The sequence below is a fragment of the Heloderma suspectum genome, chromosome 3 (assembly GCF_057233095.1).
Source record: "Heloderma suspectum isolate Gila_16-S chromosome 3, 16-S_ref, whole genome shotgun sequence".
In the NCBI taxonomy this organism is placed as follows: domain Eukaryota; kingdom Metazoa; phylum Chordata; class Lepidosauria; order Squamata; family Helodermatidae; genus Heloderma; species Heloderma suspectum.
This window is the reverse complement of record NC_139460.1, coordinates 321,203,546-321,213,646: the sequence shown is the minus strand read 5'-3', so window position 1 is coordinate 321,213,646 and position 10,101 is coordinate 321,203,546. Positions and strand designations below refer to the sequence as shown.

At 44.9% G+C, this 10,101-nt stretch overlaps 1 protein-coding gene across 1 annotated transcript in view; it reads left to right on the top strand.

Moving 5' to 3' along the window:
• Positions 1-5,077: 5,077 nt before the first annotated feature.
• Positions 5,078-10,101, top strand: part of LOC146351705 (cytochrome P450 2C39-like) — a 43,568-nt gene continuing 38,544 nt past the window's right edge. The window contains exon 1 of the mRNA XM_084842089.1: positions 5,078-5,353. Within this exon, the coding sequence (XP_084698215.1) occupies positions 5,183-5,353 (171 nt within the window). The 5' untranslated portion in view covers positions 5,078-5,182. The remainder of the gene's footprint in view (positions 5,354-10,101) is intronic.

Below are 10,101 nucleotides of genomic sequence, written 5' to 3'. Positions count from 1 at the left end.
CCATTTGCGTTCCCTTTTTTTTTTGCTGTGATATGCTACATAAATATATACATAGCCTATCACGGCAAAATACAGGGACGCAAATGGCGGAGGCTACAGCAGCTGCTATTTGCGTCCCTGTGCAGCCCAGCGGCCGGATGTCCAGCTGCGGGCGGCCCCGGCCGGCGGCTCCACGGAGTCGCTGTGGAATGGACCTGGTCGGGGAGAATTTTGGGAGAAGGGACGGAGCGCCTCCCCTCCACCGCGAATGTCACCCTTCGAAAAGGTAAGTGACTTTCGTACATCCCTAATTAGGGATGTCAGAGAGGACTGTAATGAATCTCGGTGAGGCCAAATGCCAGTGCATTTGGCCCCCTGAAAACCGTCGCGGAAAGAAATACCTGCTGCCCCCACCCCATGAAAGGCGTGCGAAACGGAGCACTTACCTGCTCCCATCAGCGCTGATGTGCGTATGGTGGTCATCCTGTGGCCACCATTCGCGTCTTCCTCTTCAGCCGTGATAGGCTACGTAAATACTTACGTAGCCTATCACGGCTAATGCAGGGACGCCATTTGTGTCCCTGCGGAGGCCGTGATAGGCTACGCAAGTATTTATGTAGCCTATCATGGCGGGGGGGGGAACCCCAGCGTACGCAAATGGCAGCAGCTACCGCCATTTGCGTACGCTGTGGTTTTCCCCCTGCTGTGATAGGCTACATAAATATTTTTATTTATGTAGGTTCACTACAGGGACGCAAATGGCGGCAGCTACGACAGCCGCCATTTGCGTCCCTGCAGGGCTGCCCAGTGGCCGGATGTCCGGCTGTGGGCGGCTGGGCAGGATTCCGGGGGGAAGCACGGAGCTCCTCCCCCCCGTCGAGGATTCCAGGGGGAGGGACGGAGCACCTCCCCCCACCTGCGGAAACTAGCGGAGCCAGGTAAGCAGGGTTTTGTACACCCCTAGTACTAGTTCCCCTGTACTCAGCACTGCTTAGGTCTCATCTTGAGTACTGTGTCCAGTTCTGGGCGCCACACTTTAGGAAGGATGCAGACGAGCTGGAGAGGGTTCAGAGGAGGGCAGCAAAGATGATCAGGGGACTGGAAACAAAGCCCTATGAAGAGAGACTGAAAGCACTGGGCATGTTTAGCCTTGAGAAGAGAAGACTGGGGAGATATGATAGCGCTCTTCAAGTACTTGAAAGGCTGTTGGACTCGACGGTCTTATAGGTCCCTTCCAACCCTACTATTCTATGATTCTATGATTCTAGCTAGTGCTGATATAAGGCACTCTCAGACCCAGCATTCACCTCCTGATAAACAGTCCACTATATCCATCTATGTCTTGTTTGGGCTGAGCTTCAGTTTATTCTCCCTCATCCAATTGTTCATTGATCTGAAGTACTTATTCATGGAATCCCCTGCTGCACCTGGATCAGGTGGAAAGGAGAAATAGAGCTGTGTGTCATCAGCAGACTTAGGATATCACACCCCAAAGCCCGCTGGGTGAGTACACCGACTGGGTTCATGTAGATACTAATCAACAGGACAGACAAAACTGAACCTTGTGGAATATGACAGAAGAAGTCTGAAGGAGCAGAAACAATGTTCTTCCAGAGCCACATTCTGGCACCTACCCATAGGAAGGGAACCCTTTAGAAGGTGGTCTATAAACAAATGAACAAACACAAAAACCACTTTATTTAAGAGTCACCAATCCGCAGACTACACAGGCAGTCCAGAAGGATATCTTGTTTAATAGTATTGAAGACCACCAAAAGGCCTAAGAGAATTAGCATGGCTCCATTCCTTTACCCTTCTCCCAACAGTACTAATCTAATACAGAATCCAAGCAGTTTCAGTCCCCATCTGGTCCAGAAACCAGATAGATAGATAAATAGATAGATTAGATAGATAGATAGATAGATAGATAGATAGATAGATAGATAGATAGATTCACGATAACCTATGGGATAGTCCTATGCCATCCAAAAATACCTATAGCTGGCCCACTGCTACACATTTGACCACTATAACCAAAGAAGTTAGATCAGATTAGTTTATGATCTATAACTTCAAAGGCAAGATGGATGTAGTTTAATGACATAATTACAGCCTCTTTCAAATGGGCGCGAAAAGCCCCACCCCGCAGTGAAGTTGTAATCACAGTTGTGATTGCTGATCCTCAGCTGAACTTCATGCATGTTCCGATTCTTATGATTGCGCCCTGCTTCCTCTGGAACTCAGCTGAGCTCATTGGAAGCAGTGGTAACTTTATGCCTTAGTTTTTAATTAGAGTTTCATCATGTAATCATTTCTATGCTACAGAGCCAACTTATAGTTTCCATTCACATAGAGCACATGTAGATTTCCCTGTTGTTGCTTATTAGATTCTAAGGATGAGATCAGAAACCAAATGACTAATCAAGCTTGGAGTGAGTTATTTTTCTCCGTCTCCCTCTGTCTTTAAATCCACTACAGGTGTTTTGCTCTGGGCTGCATGTACATTCATCAAGTCTATCCATCACCACCACCATCTCCTCAGTTCCAGTCCTTTCAAAAATTAAGTTCTGAAAACAACAAGAAGAAGCAGCAAATTATTATGCATCTGGGACAAGTTAGTGAACACTTTTTAAAAATGTGGGGTAGTTTCATAGCTTATTCCAACTGGGAAATGGGATTTCTAGGAGAAGAAATTGGACCACCATTCATAATGCCCCAAAAATCTCTAATCCTTTACTGTTCGCTTTTGCCTGACCAGTTTGTGACCCACAACTCTTCCTCCTTAATGGGCAGCACATCCTTACCCACTTTCAAGGAGCCAGAGAACCCTCCCTTAACCTCAATCCTAACAAGGTATGAATAGCAAAATGGCAACATCTGCATGGAGAACAAGCATGAAAATATAATGAAAATATATATATATATATATTTGAAAACAAAGGATTTACATTTAACAACGCTGATTCAGAAAAGTTTAGCCATGCCTAAATTGAACTGAAATGCATGCAAATTCATATTGTTGCAACTACCCTTCTCTGGAATTGGGACCTTAACATGTTACAATATCATATTGCAGGAAGTCAGAGCACAAATACTATATTATAGTAAAAACTGAGGTTAAATCAAATTATTTGCTTCCCTCACTTCACAGATGTGCCTTCCTGAACCTTTATTTGGTATTGGTAGGGATGGACGAAAGTCCCTTACCTGATCCCGAAGCTTGCTTCGCGGTGGGGGGGAGGTGCTCCGTCCCTCCCCCCGAAATTCTGGCCGGGGGGGAGGCGCCCCGTCCCTCCGGCTGCGAAACCTCCTCTCCTGCCGGGACGCAAATGGTGGCGGCCATAGCCACCGCCGTTTGCGTCCCTGCAGTCAGCCATGATAGGCTACGTAAATGTTTATGTAGCCCATCATGGCTGACTTTAAAAAAAAAAAAGCGCGTACGCAAATGGCGGCACCCATGGGTGCCGCCATTTGCATTCCTTATTTTGGCACGTGTAGTCTACGTAAACATTTACGTTGACTACGGCGAAAATAAGGGGAACGCAAATAGCGTTCCCCTTATTTTCGCCGTAGTCTACGTAAATGTTTACGTAGACTACATGTGCCAAAATAGGGAATGCAAATGGCGGCGCCCATGGGCGCCGCCATTTGCATATGCACTTTTTTTTTTCAAAGTCAGCCGTGATAGGCTACGTAAATCTTTATGTAGCCTATCACTTTTGTTTGTTTGTTTGTTTTACTTGGAAATGGCGGCAGCGGCAGCCAGTCGGAAGACCGGCCGCTGCCGCCGCCGAACTGCCGCCAGAGCCGCCACCACAAGGGACATTCGAACAAGGTAAGTCCCTCCCGGGGGGGGCGGGGGGGCAGACTATTTCTCCACCAATTTCGGGGGCCGAATGCGCTGGCATTTGGCCTCCCCGAGATTCGTGGAGAAATTCTCTGACATCCCTAGGTATTGGTTCGAAGGCCATGTACCCCTGTTTCTGGGAAATCCATCATCATCTCCCTGGTACACACATACATTCACACTCACCACCATAACTGTGATCACTTCCCATCCACAACTAGTGGAATTAGAGTTAGCTTGGAGCATTTATGGGCAAAGCCTAATGTGCAACGTAAATGAAGAACCAACCCATTTTTTGACGGTGTGACTGGCACTTTCCAGGATGGTCTCTGCCGGGAGCTTTTCTCAACCTCGCTCCTTCAAGCTGTGTTGGACTACAGCTTCCTTAATCCCTAGCCAGTATGGCCACCAACAAATCTAAGGGCACCAGGTTGGAGTAGGCTAGGCTATGCACATCCGCTTGCAAATTTCCTTGGACAGCTGAGAGTGCAGACAGGCAAAAGAGAATAGTCCCAGGAAATAAAAGACATAGGATTCACACATCCATGATGCCACCAACCTAGAAGATTTAGGAGAAATCATAGAGAATATGTCTACCAATGGCTATTTATACTACTCCCTGCATCAGAAACAGCTTGCTTCTGAAAACCTGTTGCTAGAGAGCTGACTGTAGCAGAAGAGGGCTGTTAACTTACTGTCCAGGTTGTGGGCCTCTAAGAGGCATCTGGTTGGCTGCTGTTGGAAACAGGATGCTGAACTGCCTAGGCCTTTTGTCTGATCCAGCAGGGCTTTTCCTATGTTCGTATATATTTCATAGGAGAAGGGGACGGCAGAGGATGAGATGGCTAGATAGCATCACGGATGCAATGAATATGAACTTGAGCACACTCCGGGAGAGAGCGCAGGACAGGAAGGCCTGGCGTGCTATGGTCCATGGGGTCACGAAGAGTCGGACACGACTGAACGACTGAACAACAACAAATATATTTCATGAACATACGATACACTGCTTTTTTCCTATATTTGTGGCCAGAAATCAATCCCATGTTAGCTTTGACCTGGATTATACTGGCATCTCTTATTAAACTCTCCTCCTTCCAATCATTAGAGTGACACATTTCAGAATCAGCTACTGTGACACATGCCTGGAGAACCACATTCCAAGGCTACTTGGATATGATGTCAGACTTGTTGCATATTTGTTTCTTGTAATTGGAGAATATAAATAGATGTGAATAGGGAAAAGGAGAAAGAGAAGTGGCAACGTCTCTGAGGAAAGCAAAAGGCTATCATAGAAGGCGGATTCAACATACCCAGACATATTAGAAGAATAAAAGTGAATGAGAAGGCAGGAGAATGATGGAAATAAGGGCATTTTTGATTGTTATACTGGTGGCTCTTCTGATTCTGCGCTTCCTGAAACAATTCTGGCCTGGCAGACGCTACCCTCCGGGGCCTCTTCCACTCCCTGTCATAGGAAGCATATGGCGGATTGGAATTAGATTTTATGAAGGTATTCTCACTAAGGTACTTCTTTCTAAATAATTAACCAATACCTCATTAAGCTGAGTATGAGGTTTTGTGAAGAGAATTTTGAATTCTTTTTTTTCCCCCCTATGGTAACTGTGGACAAAAGAGTTGTGTTAATAAAATGCCTGGAACAAATGTGATATGGAAAAATATTTTAGTATTCTTCTTAATTCAGGCCTATTTGTACACTACTTTTTGGCCCAAAGGTTCTCAAAGTGATGAACAGCATATTAAGGTACAAAAATAAGAAAATGTATTTAAATATAGGAGATTTTAGGATTGTGATTATCAGAAACTCTTTTAATAATATTCTTTCTCATCTAAACCACTGTTCATTTTATAGATATTATGCTATGTATGTATCCTATGGTATATGTATATACGTGTACACACAATTATCAGATGAGTGGGGATTTTCAGTTCTTATGATTCCACTGAATATATACAGACCCCTCTTCCATTTGGTTTCATTTCCAACAATGCTCAATTCTTCCCCTATATACTAATAACACTCTCAATTCTCTGAGAGCCAGTTCTTGTGCAGCCAAAACAGCCCCATCCATGAATAGGAGGGCGGTATAAGCAGGCATGGGGGAGCTCCAACGTTTGCAGAAGGACAAAAAATGTTTAGCAACAAAGAAAAAGGGGACACAACAAAACAGCCCAATGATGACTGAGTGTTCTCACTGGCCATGGAATGCTTACTGAGTATTATGGGAGAAATGGAAAACTGAATAGGAGGGGGAATGGGATGGATGATCCTAAATAGGAGTACTCCCCACTGCCATATTTTGTTGCAGGTCCTATTTTAATTATAGAATAGGAAAATGGCTGCTTGTATAACTAGCTGTATGTACAGTTTCATGTAAAATAGAATGCTCCCCACTGTGTGAGAGAAAGAAATACCAGGACTTCAGTTGGTAACATCATTAAGGTAGGACTAAAAGCAGCCCTTTCTGGGTCAGGTGAGTTACTTGTGACTGAGCATGTTTCAGTCATCTTGCTATACTTGCCCATCACACCGTTGGAGCAGGTGCAGGGCGTTCCTCCGAGTCCCACACTCAACTGCAACAGTGGCCAGGAGTGCCTTTTTTCAGTTGCAGCCGATACACCAGCTGTGCCCCCTCCTCGAGAGCCAGGATCTTGCTACATTTCTCTTTGCCTTTGTAACCTGAAAGATAGATGCAATGTGCTCCAGATGGCGCTGCTCCTGGAAATGTTTCAAAAGCTGCAGCACATCTTTTCATGGGAGTGAAAAACTGGCACAATCTCATTCAAGCAGACTGACAGCTGGCTTCTGGGCCTGTTTCAGGGCCCTGGTTTTGACCCTATAAAATCTTTCATGGCCTGGGTCCTCTATAGATAGGTTTATGTCTCTTTATGATGAAATATTTCCATATAACATTAAACCTGTTGTCCTAGTTGTTTCATTCCTGTGCCCTCCAGAATATCTTTTAAACCTTTGGGTCTACAGAAAGGGTGGCATTATATCCTCACTATCATAAGTATTTATATTGGCCTGCATGGACTGAGATTTATGTCTGTATGTATGTCTGCACATATCTCTGTATGTATTTATGTATTTATTGCATTTCTATACTGCCCAATAGCTGAAGCTCTCTGGGTAGTTAAAAAAAAAAAAAAACTCTCTGGGAGATTCACAAAAAATATGGAAGCTGCATAAATACTGCGATATTTGAGTGGCTTTCTTCCCCCACTGCCCCACACACTTAAGAGGGCCCAATATATTAAACTGAATTCAGCATATCCATCACCAGATATACTCAGCAGTGCAATCCTGTGCATGTCTACTCAGAAATTGCCCACACTGTGTTCAATGGGGCTTATTCCCACTGAAGTGTTTCAAGGATTGAAGCTTCAGAAATCGACTATTTAACAAAAGGCAATTGTTGTTTGTACAAAACATAGTAAAAGCAATAATAAAGTTAACCATCAGTGCATTAGCTCATTAAACATAGAGTCATATCCTGCAATTAGAAATTGATTTAAACTCTCTTAGTATGGTGGTAAAAAATAATAAAAATTCTAGTAGTTAAATGATCAATTGTGTGTGTGTGTGTGTGTGTGTGAGAATACGCACGCACGCACATATATATATATATATAGAATCATAGAATAGTAGGGTTGGAAGGGGCCTACAAGGCCATCGAGTCCAACCCCCTGCTCAATGCAGGAATCCAAATCAGAGCATCCCTGACAAATGGCTGTCCAGCCTCGTCTTGAAGGCCTCCAGTGTGGGAGAGCCCACCACCTCCCCAGGTAATTGGTTCCATTGCCGTATTGCTCTGACACTCAGGAAGTTTTTCCTGATGTTCAGTCGGAATCTGGCTTCCTGTAACTTGAGCCCATTATTCCGTGTCCTGCACTCTGGGATGATCAAGAAGAGATCCTGGCCTTCTTCTCTGTGACAACCTTTCAAGTACTTGAAGAGTGCTATCATATCTCCCCTCAGTCTTCTCTTCTCAAGGCTAAACATGCCCAGTTCTTTCAGTCTCTCTTCATAGGGCTTTGTTTCCAGTCCCCTGATCATCTTTGTTGCCCTCCTTTGAACCCTCTCCAGCTTGTCTGCATCCTTCTTAAAGTGTGGTGCCCAGAACTGGACACAGTACTCCAGATGAGGCCTAACCAGTGCTGAGTAGAGGGGAACTAGTACTTCCCGGGATTTGGAAGCGATGCTTCTATGAATGCAGCCCAAAATAGCATTTGCCTTTTTTGCAGCCACATCACATTGTTGGCTCATATTCAGCTTGTGATCGACGACAATTCCAAGATCCTTCTCGCTCGTAGTGTGGTTGAGCCACGTATCCCCCATCTTGTAACTGTGCATTTGGTTTCTTTTTCCTAGGTGCAGAACTTGGCATTTGTCCCTATTAAATGCCATTCTGTTGTTTTCTGCCCAGCGCTCCAGTCTATCCAGATCACTTTGAATTTTGTTTCTGTCTTCCAAAGTATTAGCTATCCCTCCCAATTTTGTGTCATCTGCAAATTTGATCAGCATTCCCTGCAGCTCCTCCTCCAAGTCATTAATAAAAATGTTGAAGAGCACTGGGCCCAGGACTGAGCCCTGCGGTACCCCACTCGTTACCTCTCCCCAGCTTGAGAAGGTCCCATTGATAAGCACTCTTTGAGTCCGATTCTGTAGCCAACTGTGGATCCACCGGATCGTTGTTTCATCTAGCCCACTTCGAGCAAGTTTGCTCATCAGGATATCATGGGGCACTTTGTCGAAAGCTTTGCTGAAGTCGAGGTATATGATGTCTACAGCATTCCCATGGTCTACAAGGGAGGTGACTTGATCAAAAAATGAGATCAGATTTGTCTGGCAGGACTTGTTTTTGACAAATCCATGTTGGCTTCGAGTAATCATGGCATTGTTGTCAAGGTGCTTCCAGATGGATTGCTTTATGATCTGCTCCAGAATTTTCCCAGGGATTGATGTCAGACTGACTGGTCTGTAGTTCCCAGGTTCCTCCTTTTTACCCTTTTTGAAGATAGGGACAACGTTAGCCCTCCTCCAGTCATCTGGCACTTCCCCGGTCCTCCATGATTTCTCAAAGAGAATAGACAGCGGTTCTGAGAGTTCTTCTGCCAGTTCCTTTATGACTCTAGGATGCAGTTCATCTGGCCCTGGAGATTTGAACTCATTCAAAGTAATGAGGTGTTCCTTGACCATATGCCTGTCGATCTCAAGCTGCAATCCTGCCCCTTCAGCCTGTACTTCGCCTTTGCCAGGGGGGTCATAGACCCTCTTTTGGGAGAAGACTGAGCCAAAGTAGGAATTGAGCACCTCTGCCTTTTCTTTGTCCTCTGTTATCATTTTGCCATCCTTATTTAATAGCTGAACAACCATTTCTTTCCTCTGCCTTTTACTATGCACGTAGCTGAAGAAAGCCTTTTTGTTGTTTTTAGCATCCCTCGCTAACCTCACCTCGTTCTCCGCTTTAGCCTTCCTGACGCCATCCCTGCAATTCTGTGCTACCTGCCTGTACTCTTCCTTTGTTACTTGGCCTTCTTTCCACTTCCTATATGTGTCCTTTTTTGTTTTCAGGTCATCCCTAAGCTTTTTGTGAAGCCACATTGGCTTCTTCTGTTGTCTTCCACCTTTTCTTCTTGTTGGAATTGTTTGTGATTGTGCCTTGAGAATTTCCTTTTTTAAAAGTTCCCACCCATCTTGGACTCCTTTTCTCACTAGCATTGCTTGCCATGGGACCTTACTGATCATTGTTCTGAGTTTATTAAAATCAGCTTTCCTAAAATCCAGGGTACGCGTTTGAGTACACTCGGCTTTTGCTTCCCTTAGAACCAAGAACTCAAGTACAACATGGTCGCTTTCCCCCAGAGTTCCTGTAACTGCGACTTTATCCACTAAGTCATCTCTGTTGGTTAGGATCAAGTCAAGGATAGCCGATCCTCTAGTTCCTTCCTCTACTTTCTGTAGGAGGAAGTTATCCGCCACACAAGTCAGGAATTTCCTGGAGGGGCCATGTTTTGCAGAATTTGTCTCCCAACAAATATCGGGGAAATTGAAGTCCCCCATTACTACTACATCATGCTTCCTTAAAACATTGGCTATTTGCTTTTCAAAAGTTTCATCCTTGTCTTCTCCTTGATTGGGTGGCCGGTAGTAGACTCCGACCACCAGGTTCCTTTTATTCTTTGCTCCATTTATTTCAACCCAGATGCTCTCGATGGGGCTACCAAGCTCCTCCTCCTGTATTTCTGTG